The sequence below is a fragment of the Culex pipiens genome, chromosome 3 (genome assembly GCF_016801865.2).
Source record: "Culex pipiens pallens isolate TS chromosome 3, TS_CPP_V2, whole genome shotgun sequence".
NCBI lineage: Eukaryota > Metazoa > Arthropoda > Insecta > Diptera > Culicidae > Culex > Culex pipiens.
This window is the reverse complement of record NC_068939.1, coordinates 88,807,380-88,830,583: the sequence shown is the minus strand read 5'-3', so window position 1 is coordinate 88,830,583 and position 23,204 is coordinate 88,807,380. Positions and strand designations below refer to the sequence as shown.

The 23,204-nt window shown below is 43.3% G+C and overlaps 4 protein-coding genes across 6 annotated transcripts in view; 2 read left to right on the top strand and 2 right to left on the bottom strand.

The window, feature by feature from the left end:
- The window catches only part of LOC120431867 (coatomer subunit epsilon-like), a 379,780-nt gene that overhangs the window by 179,426 nt on the left and 177,150 nt on the right, over positions 1 to 23,204 (bottom strand). The gene's annotated exons all lie outside the window — the stretch shown is intronic.
- Positions 3,425 to 4,956, top strand: LOC120429812 (three prime repair exonuclease 2). The gene is made up of 3 exons (XM_039594862.2): positions 3,425 to 3,799; positions 3,852 to 3,902; positions 3,962 to 4,956. Exons 1-3 carry the CDS (start codon positions 3,586 to 3,588, stop codon positions 4,672 to 4,674), a joined length of 978 nt encoding a protein of 325 aa, XP_039450796.1. The 5' UTR covers positions 3,425 to 3,585; the 3' UTR covers positions 4,675 to 4,956.
- On the top strand, positions 7,313 to 9,385 carry LOC120429806 (kinetochore protein NDC80 homolog). The gene is made up of 2 exons (XM_039594856.2): positions 7,313 to 7,454; positions 7,511 to 9,385. The coding sequence occupies exons 1-2, from the start codon at positions 7,357 to 7,359 to the stop codon at positions 9,321 to 9,323; spliced, it is 1,911 nt and encodes a 636-aa protein (XP_039450790.1). The 5' UTR covers positions 7,313 to 7,356; the 3' UTR covers positions 9,324 to 9,385.
- LOC120429807 (uncharacterized) overlaps positions 10,683 to 23,204 on the bottom strand; it is a 767,258-nt gene continuing 754,736 nt past the window's right edge. For all 3 annotated transcript variants that reach the window (XM_052710925.1, XM_052710926.1, XM_052710927.1), the window contains 9 exons: positions 19,439 to 20,240; positions 15,269 to 15,993; positions 15,040 to 15,201; positions 14,759 to 14,962; positions 14,439 to 14,697; positions 14,111 to 14,380; positions 13,717 to 14,047; positions 13,316 to 13,660; positions 10,683 to 11,940 (listed from right to left, as the gene is read on the bottom strand). In XM_052710925.1, the coding sequence (XP_052566885.1) occupies positions 11,642 to 11,940; positions 13,316 to 13,660; positions 13,717 to 14,047; positions 14,111 to 14,380; positions 14,439 to 14,697; positions 14,759 to 14,962; positions 15,040 to 15,201; positions 15,269 to 15,993; positions 19,439 to 20,240 (3,397 nt within the window). In that variant the 3' untranslated portion in view covers positions 10,683 to 11,641. The remainder of the gene's footprint in view (positions 11,941 to 13,315; positions 13,661 to 13,716; positions 14,048 to 14,110; positions 14,381 to 14,438; positions 14,698 to 14,758; positions 14,963 to 15,039; positions 15,202 to 15,268; positions 15,994 to 19,438; positions 20,241 to 23,204) is intronic.

Here is a 23,204-nt window from a genome sequence, read left to right as displayed (position 1 = left end):
TAAGTACAAAATTGATATAAAAGCAAAATGTTATAAACTGAGATAGACCATCGGAGATTTTTAACGTGAGAAGTTGTGATTTACCGGCCAGTAAAATCAGTTTTTTTTCACAGGAAAAATCTCTTCAAGATTTCACCAGCAATTGACCTCTCGCACACTGAAAAACTTTAGAAAAAAATAATCAAGCAGCAGGTTTAGTATTTTGTTTTCAATTATAAAACTTTTCGGTCGTAATGGTCTGCCAGAATGATGCTGGCGAGATTGGGCTAAATTTGCCCCCTGCAGGTATTCTGGTCACATTTTCCAGTGAATTAACGAATCAACTCATTCAGCTGTGGAAACATTTTCAAACCTTTTAGCTGATCTAGTGTCGAGTTGCAATGCTTGCCATAAAGAGTCAAGTTTTTTTTAATTGAGTTCTCGCAAAATTGAGCTGCAAATCAAATCATTTCAAATACATTGTGCGAAAATGTCCAACTTACTCTGCGGTACTAGAAATCACACGTCTATTTACGCTTCAGGTTGGAACGCCATCCGATTTCGAAACTTTGCCCCAAACACCTGGCGTTTTTCCTCGCTTTTATTTTTATATTTTGACGAATAAATAGTTTGCACAAGGTGGAAAAGTGTGAGTGTGCGTGTGCGGTGTATGTGTGAATCGGGATCGAGAAATTGGCCGCGCTGTTTATGCGTTTCGCGCTTTCTCGGCTCCGGAGGAACCTAACTCTGAAGTCTGTGTTTGAACGGGCGCGCTGGATTGCGTAAATACGAGTCAGGTCGGATGAATCGTTGGCAACATAGCCGATGTGGACTCAATTTGGTGAAACATTGTAACCACGTTGATCCTTTCACCTTTCGGACATTATTTCAAATGGATGGAAAATGAAAAAAAAAATGATTAGAATTTTAAGATGATAAGGCTTTCCGAAATCCGATAACACGTTTTGCCTTTTTCACTTTATTGAGGAATGGCTATAAAATCACACCTTCACGTTTACATATCAACTCAGGAACAAATTCTGAGCAAATTTGTGTAGTGGGATATTGACAAAAATAATTGCACTGGATTATCTCGACACGGTCTGAATCGTTTTTGTCGTCATAAGTCGCTATTGAAAAAATTATAATTTTTAGTTTAGTACTTAAAAAGTAATGCTAAAAAACGATTTTAAGAAAGATAATTAAAATACCTTTCCAACGAGTACAAAACATTGAAGATCTGATCAACCTATCAAAAGTTATTAGCACTTGAGTGTTATTTATACACTTTTTTATGAAAACGTTGTCCGGATCTATTATGCGACTCATCGTTGGACCGGGGATCATGGTGTAGGGGTAAGCGACCTGGGTTCGATCCCAGAAGGTCCCGGTGGCATTTTTGAGACGAGATTTGTCTGATCACGCCTTTCATCGGACGAGGAAGTAAATGTTGGCCCACGGTTTATCCTAGAGGTTAGGCCGTTAGCTCAGTCCAGGTGTAGAAGTCTTCTCTCTGGGTCCTGTCTCGGTGGAGTCGCTGGTAGGCAGTTGGACTCACAATCCAAAGGTCGTCAGTTCGAATCCCGGGGTGGATGGAAGTTTAGGTGTAAAAAAACAAATGACGACACCTTGGACGACACAAATGCTTCTAAAATATACTTGATCCACAAAGATCTCGGAGAGCCACTGGAAAGAGAGAGAAATTGACATAACAGAAGAGCGAAAGAATTGGTGTTATGGTTGCGTCGGAGACATGGAACAAATGTCATACGAGTAGAAACAGATCACGTTCTAAAGAGGTCGCCTCTCAGCACGGTGGTTTGGTTCCGTTGGCAGATCGGTGATGCGTTCTCACGGTGTGATATAGAACGGGGTTCAATTCCCCGGCAGAATACAGTGCACATTTTTTCGCTAATTATCTTTTTTATTCAATGTTTATCACTTTCCAATGTTTCTCACCATGAGACATGTGTTGATCTAGTCTAACTAGTGTACAAAAAGGTTTGCAATTGCTTCCAAAATCAAGCCTTCGCCTTCGCGGACCCCTAGTTTCGCCAAGGCAATGCTGTAGAGCGAACAATTTGATTTTGTTTTTTTTTCGTTGGATGCGTAATCAAAAAACCTTTCCAATGAGTACAATAGTTTAAAAATCTGTCAACCCTTTCAAAAGTAAATAAAGTTGAGGAAGGCTCCAATCACCTTTACTTATACGGTGTAAGTTTCATAAAATAATAAACCATGAATTTTGTAAATTCAAAAATGTGATAATGCATGTTTCCCCATAGTAATTTCCATACAAATTTCATAGGCTTTGCGCCAGTCGGGGGTTTACCAATCGCTCCCTCTAAAAGGGACCCAAAAAATGTGTTGCTGAAGAAATCAATTTTCGATTCCACCCTTTCATTTGCGGGTGAACGGAAATCTTCGTTTCCTAGCTTGTGTTGCCTAATGTAAGGTACGCACTTCGGAAGTAATCGGTCAAGAAAAAAATCAAATGGGCAGCAGCGGTAGCGAAAGCAAGTCAGAGAGGGCGAAGAAAAGCCCCAAGAAAACATTCCCTCTCTTTTATTCGTAAAGCTGTTACTTGACCCCCTTTCTTTCACGCAGAAAAATAAGACATATTTGAATCAACAAAACGTTTTGTTGATTTGAAAATCAAGATTTTTGTTGAATCAACGCTCAACGTCAAAGCAACTTTTTCAAAACAACAAAAGATTTTTGTGGAATTAAGAAAATCAAGGTTTGTTTCAACGCAAAATCGGCGTTGATTACATATATATTGTATATTCAACAAAAATTTTGTTGAATCAAACCTCGTACATGCTGATTCTCCAAAATATTTTTCTGCGTGTTTTAAGAGCATACCAGTCCTAAATAGAGACCCTAAATAATTTCAAAACAACAAAAGATTTTTGTGGAATTAAGAAAATCAAGGTTTGTTTCAACGCAAAATCGGCGTTGATTACATATATATTGTATATTCAACAAAAATTTTGTTGAATCAAACCTCGTACATGCTGATTCTCCAAAATATTTTTCTGCGTGTTTTAAGAGCATACCAGTCCTAAATAGAGACCCTAAATAGGGAGACTGGTCTAAGCTTGCTAAATCGATCTGGCAACGTATGTTTTGAGCTTGGCAACACTGATAAGTTTTGCTGGGCGTAAAGGCAAATGCTCGTTTGGGTACGTCAAACTCGCTTCTGTTTGGGTACGTCAAATTCACTTCGTCCAGTCTCCCTATTTAGGATCTCTAGTCCTAAACGGGGATCTCCAAGGATGATTAATATTTTTAGGGTAATTTACTCTAAACTGGTTAGACCTTGAGCTACACAGTTGTGCATTACCAAAATTTGTTAGTTTCGAACGTACGTGTAGAATTCAATGACGTTTAAGGTATAGCATTTTTCAGCAGCGAAAATTGTCTTTGTTTGTAAACACGAATTCAAATTTCAAACGTCTCCATTTAGTTCTAAGCTTCAATGACGCGTACCGCGTACTTGCGCAGGTTAATCGGCTGGTTGAATCATCCGGTTTTACTTGATAAGTAGCGTTTAATTTTCAGCGGCGCCAGTAATGCGAAACACTTCAACCGGAATCATTATAAATGGCGAAGCTGAGCTCGTTCGTCTTTTTCGACCTGGAGACAACCGATATACCTGGCTTAAAGACTCCGAAAATTACGGAATTGTCGCTTATCGCATGTTCAAAGCTCCACCTCCTGCAAACGAAACATGGGGAAATTCCGCGAGTGCTGCACAAACAAACCTTCTGTCTTAATCCTCAAAGACTGATTCATCCTAAGGCATCCGAGATTACTGGTAGGGTTCTGATTCAATTTATTTCTCGTAATATAATAAAAATCTTTTTAAGGTTTATACAATGATCTTTTGGAGAATGAGAGCAAATTTGATGAAAACACTGGTAACATGGTCCATTAAATTTATTCAGGAATACGGTTCAATTTGTTCGTAAATTTACAGCCCAGTTAATTGTGCTGTTCCTCGAACGCCTGCAAAGCCCAACTTGCCTGGTTGCGCACAACGGAAACAGGTTTGACTTTCCCATACTAAAAAAGGAACTGGAAGCACTCAAGGCTCACCTTCCCGACGCCACGTACTGCATCGATTCTTTACCTTTGTTTCAAACGCTCGACCAGATCAGCACTCAGCAAGAGAAAATTGCTCAGGAAAATGAGAAGAATGAACTCGCCGACCTGGAGCTCACAGCAATTTCCGCCATGGAGGAACTCGAAGGCAAAGAAACGACCCTGAGTCAAATGCAAAAGCTGAACGAAACGACTCCTCGTCGAGACAAAATTAACGAACACTACAAACGAGCTCTGCGCTCCTATCTGGACGTGACGCCTACGCAGGAAACGAAAGAAACCCCCAAAAAAAGCCCGCCTCGTTCGAAGCGCCAGCTGTTTCCGGATGCGCACGAGGGGCCTTCCGGTGCCGACATTCCTGAACCTGAACCAGCAGCACAATCGAGCAGTGGTATGAAACCGGCGAGGAAAAGATTTCGTCTCTGTGACATATACGAGCGCTCGTTTGGTGAGCCACCAAAATGTGCCCATTACGCCGAAGGAGACGTGAAAGCTTTGCTCAAGTGTGCGATCGCGCATGGACCGAATTTTGTTGCGTACGCCGAAGAGCATTGCGTTAGGTTTAGTCACTTTTCCGGAAAGATGTGAAACTTTTGTTTTATTATGTTATAATGTCCTGTATTCGATCGTACCATTCCTGCATGTATTTTTTTATTGTATTTTTGGAACCTTAGAGGAAAATTTAAAATTGATGTAATAAAACATATATTTTTCATGACCATGTTGTTTAAAATGATTTCTTTGTGTAAACCCCAGAGTTTGAAAGAGATTCCGGTAGAAAGGAACGACTCAGGTCTGCCATGCTCTGATAAACAAATCAAATTAAATTGCATTACCTTGACGTTCCCTATTTCCGGATTTCTACTCGAATCTAGAAGTCCGAAGCCTTGAAGTGGTGAGGTAATCCCAGGAGGGGGATGCTAAAGACCGCCATCTTGGGTGGTTGAGATTGATAACGCGCGCAAACTTTGCACAGTGAAAACAAAAATATTTTTTTACTGATAGTTCAACTTTGGAGTTTTTTTTTTGAAAAGGTCCAATAAACCAAATTTTAATTTTTTGCTTTTTGGGTGTTTTTCAATACCCCCTGACTCAAGGCGGTTTCAAAAACACTCAAAAAGCAAAAACTGGAAAATTTGGTTTATTGGACCTTTTCAAAAAAACTCCAGAATTTTTGTTATAAGAATTACTGTAGTAAAAGTAAAATTACATAGTAGCTAAGTTAAACATTTTATATGATAAAAGTACAACTTTAAATGAGGTCATCGGCCCGATGTGTACTTAATATCCCAACATTAGTAGTTTATTTTTCAAATAAATTGATAAAAAAACACCTCAAAAACGTAAACTAACTTTCAAACGTACGTTGCGGTAAAATTTTATAAAGAAACAATAATTACTTTATGTTTGTTTTATGCCTGCAGTTTTTGTACTTTTTCCATGCGAATACGAATGCTGTACTTTTTTACAGTGCGCAGTAGCTTTGTTTTGGGCAGGCATGCCAGATTTTGAAGATTTTCGGGCACATCACAAAAACGCAAATAAGTTTAACTTGATAGCAAAATAATATTTTACAAATCTGTTTTTGGCAAAAGAAGCAAAACCGTGACCCTCCCCGTAAAGGCTTATGAATTGATCTCAGTTGAAATGTTCTCCAAATCTCTGAATTGCAAGTCTAAGCCACTGTAATTCTAGGCAACCGCTACGTAGGTCATCCTTGTGGCCCTGTTGTTTATCACATCAAATCAAATCAAATCAAATAAAACCAGGTCCAATAAACCAAAGTTTCATTTTTTGCTTTTTGGGTGTTTTTTAATACCCCTGACTCAAGGCGGTTTCAAAAACACCCAAAAAGTAAAAACTAAAAAAATTGGTTTATTGAACCCTCCAAAAAAAAAAAAAAAAACTCCAGGATAATTAAAGCTGTTAAATTTGGAAAAAGATGTACACATTTTGTTGGCCTGAGTCTGTTCTAACCGAAACCTAGTGTGCGTGAGATCGGGCTCTATTTAGCCATCATGTCAAAATTATGGTGGCAGACGTGACTCTCCATACAAATAATTTTTGAAATTCATCGTCCTTCATCTAACCACCAAATCACGGCGACGCCAGCGCTGCCTGGTGAGCTTATGCCGAAGCGCAGCCCAAACATACCAATACAAACCCATTACTGTCATGTGTCATGTCAGTGTATGCGTGAGACAATCAAGCCTTAACGATTGTAATCATCAACAGCTGATTTAAATAATGTTGTTGTTGCTTATCGTCAGTACTCGATGAAATAAAAATAAAAATTAACACCGACGGCCGAAGATGACGGCCAAACCATGCGGCAGCATCAGCAACGACGCACCATAATCGCAACGACAGAGACCAAACCAACATCCGCGGGAAACGTGTTCACGGCGAACAACTGTGGATGAAGATTGCGTGGCGCTCACGATCGACGCAACAATCTGAGCAGCAATCCATGAAGGATAAGCAGGTTGCTCCGAAGGAGATGACTTCACCACAGAATCTGGCTTCCTCCGCAGTAGCGGACGCCTCATCAGCAGCCTCGGCAGCGGCAGGCCTACCGGATTAATAGTGGGGTAAAGGGTATGTCCTCGCTAGTCAGCCGCTCATCTGACCCTGGTCGAAACTGCCCCAATCTTGTCCCGCAAAGCCTGGATTATAGATCACCGTTAGAATTCCTGAATTCTATCATATTTTGTTTTGTTTTCATTTGCTGCCACGTGCTCACGCTCAACTTTACAACAACAAAAACACATTACACACACTGAGGAAAGACGGGCGAGCTGTCACGACAGCAGCGCCATCAGCGCCGGGTGAGTGGATGCCGAAGCTAAATTGCATTTGAAATAACCGTTTTGACTTGGTTATTGAAGGACGATGGTTCCGAACTCGAGTGTCCCGTCTGTTTGTCTGTGCCTGGATCCTAGATTATAAACTCTTTTTTATATTTCGAAATTGGCCCAATTACATTGTTTTGCTAGATTTATAAAATTTTCAACCCATTGCAAGGAAATAAAAAATATGGACAGTCTACTCAAGACAGTTATATCGATACTGCCCCCTTGAATCCAGCCCTGCCACATTTCGAACCGTCGATAAGTTTTGAAAGCAAAACAAAAGGCGCAAAAGAGAAGCAGCAAAAACAAACTGATTTGTGGCGGTTTGCCAAGTATCGGTTAACAATTTTATAAATTGAATTTTTCATGTAATTTTAAAAGTTTTCGCATTGGTTTAGTGCATTTCTTGGTGGTAAAAATGTCCACAGCCAAGCAGCGCTCTACAATGCCTCGGCGGACGGAGGAGTTTGACTTTTCCGGGCCACCTTCGTCGATGAAGAAACCGCCGGCCCAACGGTAAGATTTCCGTTCTTGAGAGTGTTCAAATTTAAAATTTAATATTATTTTTTTAGCCTGAGTCGCATCGCTCAACCCATCCGGAAGCTGTCCAAGGCCAGTTTGGGCGCGGCGGCGCTGTCGGAGAACCGTCGATCGGCGTCCACGGACCGGTTGAACGTGGTCGGAGGAACCCCGAACACGGTCCGGAAGTTGCGACCGTCGAAGCGAAGTCTGAGTGCAACACCGGCGGCGTCCCGGACGCCGTTGAAAAGTTGCGAGAATGCAACGTCAGTTCCGGCTACCGTTGAGAAGGACCGCCCACCGGTGGATAACCGCGATTGGATGGCGGGCCAGTGCGAGCGGATTTGCGACTATTTGGTGACGATTCCGGAGCTGCCGCACGAGTTCGTTGAGCGGCGGAATCTGAAGGCCATGAGCACGAAGCAGTTTTTGCTGATTATGTCGCACCTGTTCAAGCAGATTGGTGGCAGTCGGTACAAGATGGGGAACAATAATTTCATTGACGTGATCATGAAAACGATGGCCGAGTTGGAGTACCCGTTCACGGTGAACAAGTCGATGCTGAAGACGCCGAATGTGCCACACTCGATTAACCACATTATCGTCATGATTGGCTGGTTGATTCAGCTGGCGCCGGCCGTTGACCACAAGGTGGCACCGCTCAAAACGGACGCTAATCTGCTGGAAGAGTTTTCGTCGGCGGCATATCAGGAGTTCTTTTACGAGCGAACCCAGGAAGGCTTTGGCTTGTGGAATCTGAAACGGGAGGAGGAATTTGGTGATGTGGTTCAGGAGCTGACCGATCGGCTGGTGGAGGCCCGCACGAACGGGTTGAACCAGAAGCAAGTCAGCGATCGGATCGCCGAGCTGGAACAGGAGTTGGCGGACATCAACAACCGAACCATACAGCAAGGTCGCGAGCAGAGCATGGACGGTCTCGTCGGGGCCATCAATGAGCAAGAGAAGCTGAGGACAAAGTTGACCGAGGAAGTCAAATCGCTTCAAAGGCAGGCCAACAAAGCCCAGGAAGATTACTACCTCAAGCAGGAAGATTATTACGCAAAGGTGAAGAAGTTTGAAATGCTCAAGCAGGAAGTCAACGGACAACAGTTGGCCGCCTTTGAGCGGGACGAACTAATGAACGCCATCTCTGCCAACAAGAGTCTCTTTACGGCGAAACGACTGGCGGTCAGCACGCTCGAACAGGCTTCCTGTGACCATCAGATTGCAGTTTCCCGCCTAATCAAGCAAAAGTTCAGCCTAATAGGGAACCTCAACACAAAGCTCCACCAGTTCGCCGATAATCTCAAACCCCTCATCGAGTTCGATCCGCCCACGATCGACCTTAAAACAGAAAACTACACCGAACTGCTCGCAGATCTCCAAACCATCCAAGCCCAGCTGACCGCAATAATGAACCAACAGTCCACGATCTACGCCACCATCAGCGAGCAAAAGTCCCAGCTCGAGCACCACCTCTCCGATCTGCAAATCCAGCACGCTTCCGTCGAAAAGGCCCTCGCCGAGATGACCACCCGGTACGAGCACCTCCAGCAGCAGCGCGAAACCCTCATCGGCCAGCTATCCTCGGTTAACGCGGAAAACTCCCAAGCATCGCACCGGAAGCAGGACGAACGGCACCAGATGGAACGCGAGCTGGAAAAACTGCGCGAACAGTGCGAGCAGAACCGGAAGGCCGTCGAGAGGCTCGCCCAGGATAAGCAGAAGCTGATGCTGGAAAAGCTGGAACGCTGCCAGGAGATGCTGCGCGAGAAGAAGGACTTTGTGGCGGAGATCACGGCGCAGGTGGAGGAGATTGAGGCGGTAATGGCGGGTGTGGAGCGCGAGTTGGGACCGGAGGAGTGAGTAGAATGTGTTGTGTGTTTTATTTGAGTATTTTAAATATACGTGTCGTATTTTTAATGTTATTCGATGGTTGTTTTAAATGTTGCAGTGATTTCTCACCAAAACTTCCTATTTTATTCTTGTTCAGACACATTTTACCTCGGCATGACACCTTTCCAGTCTCGGCGGAATAATTAATAAAATGAATTGCGCAAACTTTGACGAACTTGAACTCAAGACAAGACTCTCCGTGTCTTCCGTGTCAATATGCAAGTCTGCTTGTAACCAAGTGGTATCGGAGTTGTTAATTTCTAGAACAAAAAAATAGAATCCTGCGCTCCAAATCATCGCCGCAGAAAGATATCGCCGTAGGCTTTGACATAATAAGAAGTCGTTGGCGAACGTATAATATGGAAGGATGGAAGAATTCGTACGGAAGGCGAGAGTGTCATTACTAAGTTTTATTGGTTATAATGTATGGTGCATTGGCACGAAGACCGATAATCACACCTATGCGATACACTGGTTTGACACCAACTGTTGTCAAACGAACGGGGTAGCCTCTTTTCTGATTGCGACAACGAACGGTGTACATCCTTAATTCTACGACGAGAGAAACAACCCTACTCCAAACCGTAACATTTTAGCTTGAACATTCACCGAGAATCCTTTTTTAAGTGTGTACGTAGTTTTGTTACTTCCGACAAAGTGATGCAGCACCCCGAAGTGTATTCCGTTTGGATTTTAGACGGAGCTTAAAATCCACTGCCACCAGCGGTATTGCTGAGTATTTAAAATCAATCGTCGTAATTTTCCTTCCCGCATATGCACCGTTTTTCAACCCCATCGAGCTAGTGTTTGGTTACCTTAAGCAATATTTGAAGCGAACTTGTGTAGAAAATAGTAAGACAGATCTTGTAGACAGACCATCCTCTACTACCTGAAGCAAAAATCTCGATTTCGCCAGAAGTGGATAATAGCAGTTTCTTCAATGATGGTAGTATACTTCATATTAATATAGCTTAGGCATAATTTACCCAAAACATTTCGATTTGTTCCAATAGTTGTTTAGAAAAACATCTGGGGATGGCAAATGCACAAGTTACACTAGTTGCAACAGAAACCAACCAACCGAGTTCAGCTATAGCTAAGTCAGGCTTAACGACAGCATCATAGGGTTAAAGTTGCCCTAACACCTAAACTCCCACGCTCAAGAAAAAAGGGGGAATTTGTACGGGAATTCCCTTTTTTTCTTGAGCTTGAGTGCTAATAAAATCAACAACAACAACAACAACATAAGTCAGGCTCGCTAAGGTAACGGAGTTGGCTTTTTCTTTCAGCAAACTAATCATTTCTTTCGCAGTTAAATGAAACACGTCGTTGTATTAGTAGTAAATAAAATGTTTTAATAGCTTTATGTGGATACATCTATATTTTAAATTTAAATATACATGCAGGATAGATAAGGGAAAAAAATATACAAATACAGGTTTAAACTAACAATAGCAAGAGGAATTTAAAACGAAAAAATTATATTGAAACACAAAACTTCAATCGGTAATGTTTTTTGGAGATTCATGTCGAGACGCCATAATCCTAGCTTAACAATGTTGTTTTAGTTCTGGTTGTTCATAAATTATCACTTAAATATTCAAGCAAAAGAGTAAAAGACACGTACGATTACAATACCTTGACAATAATATACTCTCAGTAAGGAATACTTGCAGTTATCTTCTCTAAAAAAATCATACTGTCGTAAACTGCCTTAAAGTTTAAAGCTTAGCGTATTCTTTTCCTACGCACGGGTAGAGACGAAAGCTTTACGAAACGTTTTGTTTGTTTTTATAAGGACAATGGTTCAAAATAATGGCTTGCTCGCAGGGACTAACCTAAACTGCTGAATATGTTAGCGCTAGCTTTAGTTTCTCTCTATATAGTCTCTCTAACGTGTTATTTCTGAACTTGCTAATATATATTTTCGCAACGATTATTTTGGTGACCTCTTTGTCGAGCTTGGCCGACATCAGTGGATAATTTAATAGATTTCTTTAGTCATATAAATAAGACGAGTGTCGCGCTCGGGCGGATCCAATCAAAGAACTGATCATTTAGCTAGTTTTATTCTTCTTCTTATCTCTAAACTGCAAAAAGGTACACTCACAATACACACACACAATCGTATCAGATGAATTGATAAACTGCCATGTGCATAAAAGCATTTCAGTTTCGATAGGTTAGAGATATAATCACACTTTCGTGCAAGAGTCAGCTTTAGTCAGCTGTAGTATTCTGGATTTGTACAAAAACAAGAACCGGGGCGATTCGGGCCGACTGCGCTCTCACAGGTGGACGGTAATGGTGTCGGAGGAGGAGGCGTTCGTGGTGTTGGTGCCGCTGCTCAGGCTGGCACTAGAAGCATTGTGGTTGTTGTTGTTGCTGCTCAGTTGCAGCTCTATTGGTTTCGGTTTGTTGGTGTTGTCTTCGGTGCTGTTTGGTTTGTGGTTGTGCTCCTGGCTGGTGGAAGCAACGCTGTGGGACTTTTTCAACAGGGTGTGATACTTTTGCTGCTGCTGGGGCCAAAGGGGGTTCTCCAGGGCCTCGTCCGGACTTAGAGAAATATCTGCTATGATGCCACTTTCTGGAAGAGAAGCAAAGGGGGTTTGATTAGGTTTGAAATGCAGTGGATTTGTGGTGCGATTTGACAGCTATTGTTGAAAACGATGTCAAAATGTCTAAACATCATTCCAATCAAAGTACGCGAACCTTTGAACGGTAAGATGTTAGAACACCCTTTGCCTAATTTCATCAGTCCAAGTTTGCTTGTCACCGAGAAAAGATGTCTCTGTTGCTAATTTCCGAACGGCAATTTTATGAACGAGAAGGCGGATCGGCAAAGTGCAAGAATTGCAAAACCGTTCTGAAAAACAACAAATCCAACAACTTGAAGCGGCACCTGGCAAAAAGTCATGGGCAAGATTATGAACCTTTTTTTTGAAGAGCCAGGTGCAAAAAAGCTGTATATAGAAATGGATGGCGTACTTTATCAGGAGTCTTGCCTGAAGATGACGACCGTCGGTGAAACATCCCTCAAAGTTTATGAGTGTTCTAGTATTCAATATATCTTTTAGCGGGCTGAGAACGGTCTCAGGTTAAGCCATGTGAACGTTATAACAACAACGACGGCGAAAAATTCGTCAAAGCGGTTGAGTTAAGCTGAAGTCCGTCCAATGTTGACGCAACGCTGTGTTTGAACTAAAAAACGTTGACGCGTTTTGAAACGCAGCGCTGACACACATTTAACGAAAATGAACCCCGCATTTCGGTTGCCATGCAACGTGTTATTTGTTCTTATTTTGTGACATTTCGGCCGTTATTAGAGACGGTACAAATCGGACCAAAAGGCGCACCTATCATAGGAAATGGTAGGTATGTCTGGCTAACGAGTCAAGAGAGGAGCAAGGTCTGTACGACATAAAGTTTCAGCGGATCGGGATCCGGAGTATTCTGTCAAAACGGTACGAATGGACTTCGATACATTTGACATCGTGCTTGGGAAGATCGAACACAAGCTAGAAAAACATTCCATCCGGATGCCAATCTAACCAGAATGTCGACTTGTTAACATTGAAGTAAGTACATTTTGTGCAATTATCTAGTTTTGATCATGCCTTGATGAAGAAGATAGCAGGAGGTACATACATATGAGGACCGCAACAAGCGACTACGAATTCGACGATGATCCTTTTAAGGCGTCCTTCAAAATAGGATGTAGAAACTCCCTTTTCTTGACTGTGCAATATAAAGGTGAAGTACCTTAAATCTTTAGAAACATCCCGGAAGACCTGCCACTTGTCATTTCATTGGCCTAACACGCAATTGATCACAGTTCCGAAAGCCTTTTGTCAAATCAAACCCATGTTGGTGAATAAGCCTTGAAGTATGTTTTAGAGGCCAAAGCTTACTGTCATAAGTACGAAGGCATTAACCTAAAAAATAGAATGACCGCTACCTACCCATTGAACATTGGCTCACGAGCGTGGTCGAGCGTTGATGTTTCTTAAAGTTGGTCTTCAGAGGCGCCGGAGCGTTGGGATCGGTGATGCTGAGCGTTAGCCGCTTACAGGTGGTGATGCTGGCCGTCGTACTGCTGCTACTGCTGCTGCTCGTGCTACACCCGGACGACACGGCCGAACTGCTTCCCACGACACTGCCCGTCGTCATCATTCCGTTGGACGTACTTGCCACGGAACTGCCCGAGGAGCTGCCGCTGCTGCTCACCGAGATGATCGACTGCGGCCGTTTCGAACTTTTCGACTCCGACGGAAGCGTACCGATGAAGGAGTTGCGAAGTTTGGGCGCTAAAACAGTAGGAAATTAGTACGAGGGATAAGAAAGCGTCACATGATATACTTACTCTTGCCAAACATCGAAATACTGATCGACCGATCACTGATCTGGTCCTGGCTGGGTCGGATGTCCAGACATGGTTTGCTACCGATGCCCATCGAGGACATCTCCGCCATCCGGATCTCGCGGTTCCGCTTGGCCTGCTTCCACAGCAGCTTGGAAATCTCGTCCGTCCAGGCGTTCTTGATGTCCTCGCTCATCGTCTGCAGCGTCCAGGTGTCGCCGGGCTTTCGCTTGCGGAACCAAATCTCGAACTTGTACGGCGAGTCGCCGACGTGCGCCGTCAGCCCCATATCGGCCGTTTTAATGCTGTTTTTGTAGATGTAAATGTCCAGGTTCTAAGGTGGGGGAAACAGTCGATTAGAGCGATGATCTACCACCTTAAGATTTTTTGGACATACCTTCCGATCCGGAAATCGTCGTGCCTTGCTGAACAGGACCAGCTCTTCGAAGAGGAATACCTGCCGGAGCGATTTCTTGCCGGCTTTTCCCTCCCAGACGAGGAACTCGTTCTGCCGTAGAAGTCGACCCTGCTCCTTTACGTTTACGTCGCAATCGCGCAGGGAGTCCATCGCGAGCAGGTCGTTACCGTGCCGCAGCTGGAACCGGACCATCTCTTCCGCTTTCTGAAGTTGTTCCAGGTCTTCCAGGACCTCCGGGTTGGCGATGTTCTGTGAAGTTAGAAACGCATTAGTAAGAGATAACAGCAGGTGAGTTGATTAAACCTACCTGAGCCGTGGCACAGGCCTTCATCAGCTGCTGCAGCAGCAGGGCGTACTTGCCCATCCGCTGGACCGGTTTGAGGAGATACGACGCCAGATCCATCTTGTCGTTCAGTTCCATCTGCTTGGTCTTGAAGAATTGCGTGCCGTTTTCGCTCATCAGCGAGTCGCTCTTTGGTTTGTTCTTGTTGTACAACGCGTACAGGTAGAATTTGGCCTCGTGCCGCAGGAACGCACTGCCCACCTTGATCGGGTGGTGCTCGCAGCTGGAAGTGAAACCGAGAAGTTAGTCAACGCCGTTCCCTGGATTTGACCTTCTCTTCTTACCTCTCCAGCTCGACCAGGAAGTGCTGCTGGTGGAACTCGCATATCCGCTCGATGTTACCGAAGATGACGTTCCGCTGGCCGCGCAAGGCCTGCGGGATGTCTTCGCGTAGCAGCTCCTGGGTGTAGTTCTCGATCACGTACTGCAGCGATCGCACGTAGTCGCGTTCTGTTCCAATCATCTCGCGCATGATCAATAGAAGCGTTCTGCGGGAAGGGGGAAGAAAAAAAAAGATCGTTAAGTATCATTGCTACACGATAGGAGTTCAAACGACCGCACTCACTTCTGCGTCTTCTGGTCGAAGATGTTGTTCTCCTCGTAGTCCAGCTGCAAGTTGGACGCGTGACAGTACAAGTGCGCGTTGGCTTGCAGCGGTATCTGTAGATCCAGGCTTGGCTTTGAAATCCCTTCAAAGCAGTCCTCGTCCAGGTCATCGCCGTTGTTGCTGGAAGTAAATCAAATCGAACCGTCAACACACTTCCCCTAAACAGCGCGACGTCCGTAGTACTTACCAGGCATTCTTCGGGTCGTTCAAGCTCTGACACGAGCAGGTTCGCTCGAGCTTCTCGTTGCCCTCGCAGCGATCGCAACCTCCGAGACCCGAGTCGGCCATCTTGGACTGCTCTTCCTCGTCCTCGTGATGGTGATGATGACCGTGGTCCGACTTGCAGCGGTGCTGCATTCCCGGCTCGATCAACGTCGGAACCATTTGCTGGGGCTTGACCTTTTCCGGCGTACTCGTTGCCGTGATCGTGTCATCCGACATACTTATATCTAGGCTGATGTTATCACTGGTACTGGTAGTGTTGGTATCTCTGTTGTCGCTGTTACTATTACTACTGACCGTCATCAACTTGCGGCACTGTTCCGCCAAAGCCGGAACATCCACCAACTCCGCCAACTTCATCAACTCCCCATGCCCAGCGGGATCAACCACCGGTTTCTCCAACACCTCGTGCAACCTCAACGCTCCCTCCATCCGTTCACGAGTTCGCTCGAGCCGTTCCCGATGCTGATCGGTGCAGTCCTTGAGCAGCTTCAGCGTCTCCTTCAGGATCTCCAGCTCGGCGGACGCATCGTACAGATCTTTGCCCTTGGTGAGGTGTCGCATCGTGACGTAGTAAAACTTATCAAACTCTTGGCTGAGCTCCCGAATACGGTCCGGACGTTCCAGCGCGGACGGCTCGTTGAAGGTCTGCAACGTGTTGCTGCCCTCGTTCCGGATCCATGAGATGACCTGCGATTAGAAGGACGGGTGTGAGAATGCTTGCTCGATGCACGTGCGGGATTTGGGTGGGTCGGAACCAATCTTATACATTGGAATCCGACAAACATTTGAAAATCTATACAATCTACTGCGTTAAACAATCAGGTTATAGAGTTAACCTTACTGACAACGTGTTTGATCAAACTTTGAAAATCATCGTCGTTAGAGCAAACTAATATCCGTGAAAGTCTGTTAGAATAGTCTGAAAAGGGTTCACTATATTTTTTTTTGTTACCAACAATATATTTACAGTTATTTCAGATTTTTCTTTTGTATTTACACCGAAATAACCCGTAATTTAATAAAACAAATATTTATTTAAAAACACAGACCGACAAAATTTGGTAGCTGAATCCAAAGAAAACGGAAGAAAATTTTGTCTCAGAGACTAGAGAGTTTGTTTTTGCTTTCTGTTGGACTGTGTAGTTAGTAAACTGTAAATACAATAGCGTCCACAACCAAAAACCCACAAAAACCTATCAATTGTCAATACTTACCAAACGTGTACGTTTTACAATAAGTTACGGTCAATTGTATCATGAATACCTCACAGTTGCTCAGCAAACTTCCAGTTAAGGATTTTGCTTTTTAGAGTATTGACTCAGCTTCTGATCTGAATCTGAGTTTTTTTTTGAAAGGGCATATACAATGGTAAAAATCGGTAAAGTTTAGTAATCTGTCCATTTTTACCGAAAATCGGTTTAACGGTGAACAACAATGAACTTTAATACCGAAAAACCATTCGACCCTGTCTAAATATTTTTGAAAAATTTGAGGTGCACTTGTTACCTTCAAGCACGTCCGTGCTTCAAGTTTATGCTTCTCCTTGAGTTGAGTCTGCGCAGTCATTTTAGGAAAAATATTTAGTTAGTACCACAGATCTTAACATATTTTTTTAAAACATCTTCTTATTCAATGTCTTTGTGGGGTGGTCTTCGTGGGGAACAGCTGTAACTAGTTATTTTGATTTAAAACGCGGTCGCCGCCATCCACAACACTTTAAAAGAAATTGTCAATGTCAAGACACGAAAAAGTGCGAGTTTGTTTGTTTGTGATAGTCTAATACCTCCTTTAGTCACACCACTAAACTCTTAATTATCTAATTTTGGAGCATTTTCTTCAATGGATGACCGGATTCAAGTGGTAGAAAGGACAGTTCTCCCATAAGGAATACATTGAAGGAAAAAAGCAAAAACTGCTCGAAGGGAAATGCTCCATTATGTTTTTCAAGCTTCTTTTTATTTTGTGATTGCTCTGGTCAGCGATGAAACCTGGAGCAACACGAAACTAGGGAGGATAAGCATTTTGACAGTTTGAACTATTTTGCTGATTCTCAAGCTTCAGGAATCTTTTTATTAAAAACTCGAAGCTTTCCTCGCCAGTTTTCTCTCAACACTTCGGGGTTTGATAGATAGTTACTTGTTGTCTTGGAATTTGCAAAACAGTTGCAGCTGTCAAAATGCTTATGCGCCCTTTTCAAATGTTGCTCCAAAAACAATCTTCATCAAAGTTTTCTTTGGACACTTACTTGGAGAGAAATTGATAATTGGATAGAGTGACTAGTGATTTTTCCTTATTCCGTGAAATGTCGTGAAATTTCAAAACAAATATTGTCCAATTGTGTCAGTGTATTTAAACAATGTTTTTTAATTCATACAATCCACAAGATGTTTAACAGGCATTTTAAAACTCTATTTAAGAAAATGTTTATTATTTAGAATGTTTTAGGAAGCGCAGATAACTGATTGAATACTTCCAGCGAAATTGGCGATGTCCAACAGTATGTTTCGGAGATATGATTTTTTGAAAATAAAAACTGAGTTTTTCGACGCGCCACGCGCAAAAACGGGAAAATGGCGAAATCGGCAAAAAATCAACTTTTTTCACTAAAACTGCGATAACTTTAAAATTTCAGCGATGACCTATAGATGTTATGGTACCAAAAGTTGCCTCTTTCAATTACGAAAATTTTGATACCCAAGCATCTATAGGTCATCGCTGAAATTTTAAAGTTATCGCAGTTTTAGTGAAAAAAGTTGATTTTTTGCCGATTTCGCAATTTTTCCGTTTTTGCGCGTGGCGCGTCGAAAAACTCAGTTTTTATTTTTTAAAAATCATATCTACGAAACATACGGTTCGACATCGCCAATTTTTTTGATATGATATTTGAAATTTTCCGAGGAATCCGATAAAAATATTTTCAGACATAGGCTCTTTGGTCCAGACACGGTCACTACGCCATTTTTAGTTTTCATGCGACTTTTGGAAATGTTAAGCTAGATTTTTGAGCAGTTTTCTGAAGTCACCAGAGGTGCTGTCAATATTGTTTACGTGTGGTTTTTTGAAAAGGTCGTATAAAATACATACATAAATATTTTTCCAAATTATTTTTTGTGAGTTTTCACTATCTTTTGCATATAAATTTGAGATGATTACAAGTATTAAGTAAGTTTCTCCACATATAACAATTATAATATCAAAATATTAAAAGGTTTAACTTGACCATCCAAGCAATATATTAAAATACACTAAACTAAAAATGAAAAATGTGGATGACAGTCGTGACGTAGCCGTGGTTATAACATATGCACATTTTTTCTTTATTAAACAAAACTTCAAAAAGCTTGTTAAAGAACAAAACTGCATTGAAAGAAAACGCAGAGCAACGATGAAACAAATTGCAAAAACGCATGAATGTACAGTGGACTCTCTCGACGCCGATATTTAAGACAGCGTCGAGAGAAATATTGATATCGAGAAGATCTCTAGAAATACTGATTAAGCTACAAATAGCTGGCATAAAACATACTTTTTCATGAGATTGATAACCACAGAACTCATAATATTATGACAGTTCACCAATGCAATGCATGTTTTTCAAAGAGTTAAATTTGGGTTATAAAATGATTAGCCTTAAACGTCTGTATATTTTTTACCATTTTGGTGAAATTTTTAATTCGTTATTTTATTTTTATATAGGGGAACTATACCCTTTCTCAGCCTATTTCTATTATCGGCCTATCAGCACTTTGATCATGAATTACAGCTTTTATAAAGTGTTTTTGGCTGTTCCAAAGTAATAAATAGCTCAAATAAAAGTGAACAAGCAACTGTCTATTGTTGATACATCTGAAAATGTTGATTTAATAGCGAAAAACAGCAAAAGTGATGAGAATTGGTTCGAACGGTTCAGAGTGATTAAAATGGGTATATTCCCCCGGTTCAGACCAAGACTTTATGTTTCATTTATGCAATAATCTAACAATATTCGATCGAAGCGAAAATGTAGTGTTCCATCGCTAGAATGGCTTCAATATCGTTTATTTTGCGAGTCCAACGTTCGTCCGTATGTCGATCAAAATTAACACGACGCACATCTCGCCAAAGTCCCTGCGCCCAAGCCCGCCCAATTTACCTCATTGATCTCGTCGTCCAGGGCGCGCTGCCGGGTCATTTCCCTTAGTCTTTCTCTCCTTTGCTCGGTGAGCTGCTCGAGCTTGCGGGCCGCCCGGTCGACCTCCTGGAAGATGGTGATCACCTCGGAGAGCCGCGCGTTGATGAGGTCCTTGGTATCTTGGGTTCCGTTGCCGGTGGCGGTGGCCAGCTTGCCGCTGCTACTACTGTCTACGAGACTACTACTAGAGTTCCTAACTAAATTTTTGGTTTGTTTAAGCGTTTGTTTGTTGTTGATAACGGTTAGCTTGTCCTGAAGTCGTTGTATGGTATTTGGTCCTTTACGCCGGAGGTTCTGCAGCTCCGAGTCCATGAGGGCCCGACTCAGGGCCCGGTGCTGGGAGTGTAGCTGACGGCGGGTCGGAGGCGTTCCCTGGACCTCCAGGTTGCGGATGTCGTTCAGCACCGTTACCAGCCGGCGGCCCGTTTCGATGCACTGACCCTGGAGGGGTTCCAGCGTGCGGAAGAAGTCGATCCACTCGCGCTGATCGTGCACGTAAAAGCCACAGCACCGGATCGGCAGGTTGTCCGTGCCGATAAAGTTCTTGACGGTCTCATTGTTGAGATACTTGATGTGCACGTTTAGGTTGCGGATCAGCTCTTTCGGGGGGTGCTTGTTGTCCGCCGGGTCGTACGTTCCGGACACGTAGATCGATCCGAACGCGAGATGGCCGCTCAGAAGTTGCAGGGCACTGTCCAGCGTCTCGATGAACGCCAGCTGTGAACTGTCGCTCAGCAGCAGGTGGATGCAGTACTGCGATGGACTGGAATGGAACGAAAAGATAGATTGATTTGATTAAATTTGAGAAATTTATATCCAATTAATTTAGACTTTGGGATGCTCTTCAAACCCTTCAAACATTTTTTAAAACTACACTACTTGCTGATTGAAGGCACGATGAACTTAAAGAACCGTTATTTTGTGTATAACGATGTGCAAATTGCATGTGAACGCAATCCAAAAAAACGATCGTCATAAATTTCGTGTCAGACCGAAATTATCCTCTTTACGCCTCAAGTCTATTTACTTTAGCATATTCCACCGGTTCAGATGTTCCGTCCAGATTGTTCTCTTGTTTCTCGCTGCCCAAATCCAATCTCAACCCCAAAAAAACACCGCGAAGCCTAATTACAACATACGACCGGGTGATGCATGATAAATGATTGGACTAAATTTTCAATTACACGGTGAGCTTTGAAGAAGCCAAGTTTAAAAAAATGCACCGTGAAATGCATCAATATTATTTCAGCTCTTTTGACATAGGACTATGTCTCTACTTACTATATTGGGGGGCCAGTTCAGAAATTCGATCGAAAGCGTCACTTTTAAGCGTTAAAAAAGGGGACATTTTGAACGCTTATATCTTTTTTCCCTGTGAATCAATCCAGACGGTTGGACCACCAATCGAAAGAGGAAGACTTCAGCTATTGTTTAACTACATAGATAGTCTGACTAAACATAGTTAAAGCACTTAAAACATGCAATCAAAATGAGTAATTTTTCAGTACAAATCGGACAGATGACCAATCAGAGCGAGCGTATGCATTCGAGGCCGCGCCCCTTTTGTACCGTTCTCCGGCTGTGCCGCTATTTAACCAGAAAATTTCGCAAAAGCAAGTCACTTTGAAACGAGCACTCGAACTGTGCACGTCGGGCCGGCGCGGAGCAGCAGCAGCAGCAGCGGCCAATAGAAGAAGAGGACCAGCAACCAGAAGGAAGAACCACCAGCAGCAGAAGGAGGAAATTTGAGCGAAGCGGACCGATGGAAGTCGCTATGATGCGGCGGTTCTCATGAAAAATGGCCAGTTCGACAGAGGTGGAAAAAACCTGGAGTGGCCGGTACCCTCGAAGCAGGTTCCCTCGGGACGGAGGGGGGCGGGGGGGGGGGGACATTTACAGAAACACACGAGTTGTGGCAATATGGGTATCAAAATTCGTGGTTTTTGATACTGAACATAATAATGGCCATTTCGACAGTAGTGGCCACAACCTGGAGTGGCCGGTGTCCTCAAAGAAGGTTCCCTTGGGGCCTGGGGGGACATTTACAGAAACATACGAGTTGTGGCAATATGGGTATCAAAATTCATGGTTTTTTATACTGAACATGAAAATTGACAATTCGACCGTAGTGGCCACAACCTGGAGTGGCCGGTGCCCTCAAAGAAGGTTCTCCCGGGGCCTGGGGGGACATTTACAGAAACATACGAGTTGTGGCAATATGGGTATCAAAATTCATGGTTTTTGATACTGAACATAATAATGGCCATTTCGACAGTAGTGGCCACAACCTGGAGTGGCCGGTGCCCTCAAAGAAGGTTCCCCCGGGGCCTGGGGGGACATTTACAGAAACATACGAGTTGTGGCAATATGGGTATCAAAATTCATGGTTTTTGATACTGAACATAATAATGGCCATTTCGACAGTAGTGGCCACAACCTGGAGTGGCCGGTGCCCTCAAAGAAGTTTCCCCCGGGGCCTGCGGGGACATTTACAGAAACATACGAGTTGTGGCAATATGGGTATCAAAATTCATGGTTTTTGATACTGAACATAATAATGGCCATTTCGACAGTAGTGGCCACTACCTGGAGTGGCCGGTGCCCTCAAAGAAGTTTCCCTCGGGGCGTGGGGGGACATTTACAGAAACATACGAGTTGTGGCAATATGGGTATCAAAATTCATGGTTTTTGATACTGAACATAATAATGGCCATTTCGACAGTAGTGGCCACAACCTGGAGTGGCCGGTGCCCTCAAAGAAGGTTCCCCCGGGGCCTGGGGGGACATTTACAGAAACATACGAGTTGTGGCAATATGGGTATCAAAATTCATGGTTTTTGATACTGAACATAATAATGGCCATTTCGACAGTAGTGGCCACAACCTGGAGTGGCCGGTGCCCTCAAAGAAGGTTCCCCCGGGGCCTGGGGGGACATTTACAGAAACATACGAGTTGTGGCAATATGGGTATCAAAATTCATGGTTTTTGATACTGAACATAATAATGGCCATTTCGACAGTAGTGGCCACAACCTGGAGTGGCCGGTGCCCTCAAAGAAGTTTCCCCCGGGGCCTGCGGGGACATTTACAGAAACATACGAGTTGTGGCAATATGGGTATCAAAATTCATGGTTTTTGATACTGAACATAATAATGGCCATTTCGACAGTAGTGGCCACAACCTGGAATGGCCGGTGCCCTCAAAGAAGGTTCCCTCGGGGCCCGGAGGTTTTTTTACAGAACCATACGAGTTGTGGCAATATTGGTATCAAAATTCATGGTTTTTGATACTGTACATGAAAATTGACATTCCGACAGTAGTGGCCACAACCTTGAGTGACCGGTGATCTCAAAGCAGGTTTCCCCGGGTCCCGGAGGGTCTTTGACAGGACCATACGAGTTGTGGCAATATGGTTATCAAAATTCATGGTTTTTGATACTGAACATGAAAATTGACATTTCGACCGTAGTGGCCACAACCTGGAGTTGCCGGTGCCCTCATGGAAGGTTCACCTTGGGAGAACATTTATGACAATTTTGCCGACAAATCTATGAAACAAAATAAAATAATCTTATTTAAGATTTCACTAGCAATCCAAAAACACATTCAAATTGTTTGGTCCTATGTCTTTCGGTTATGTCTCTGACATACCATCTTGAACTTTTTTTTTTGTTTCGTAAAGTGAGCCCGAGAACCGACCTCTGCAATTATAATCGACCGAAAATT

What these genes read in the sequence shown, in the direction of transcription:
- LOC120429812 (XM_039594862.2), top strand. Translation starts at nt 3,586, where the DNA reads ATGGCGAAGCTGAGCTCGTTCGTCTTTTTCGACCTGGAGACAACCGAT. An exon ending in TAAGGCATCCGAGATTACTG is followed by an intron (nt 3,800 to 3,851) that starts GTAGGGTTCTGA and finishes AATCTTTTTAAG; the next exon opens with GTTTATACAATGATCTTTTG. An exon ending in CAAATTTGATGAAAACACTG is followed by an intron (nt 3,903 to 3,961) that starts GTAACATGGTCC and finishes GTAAATTTACAG; the next exon opens with CCCAGTTAATTGTGCTGTTC.
- LOC120429806 (XM_039594856.2), top strand. Translation starts at nt 7,357, where the DNA reads ATGTCCACAGCCAAGCAGCGCTCTACAATGCCTCGGCGGACGGAGGAG. An exon ending in AAGAAACCGCCGGCCCAACG is followed by an intron (nt 7,455 to 7,510) that starts GTAAGATTTCCG and finishes TTATTTTTTTAG; the next exon opens with CCTGAGTCGCATCGCTCAAC.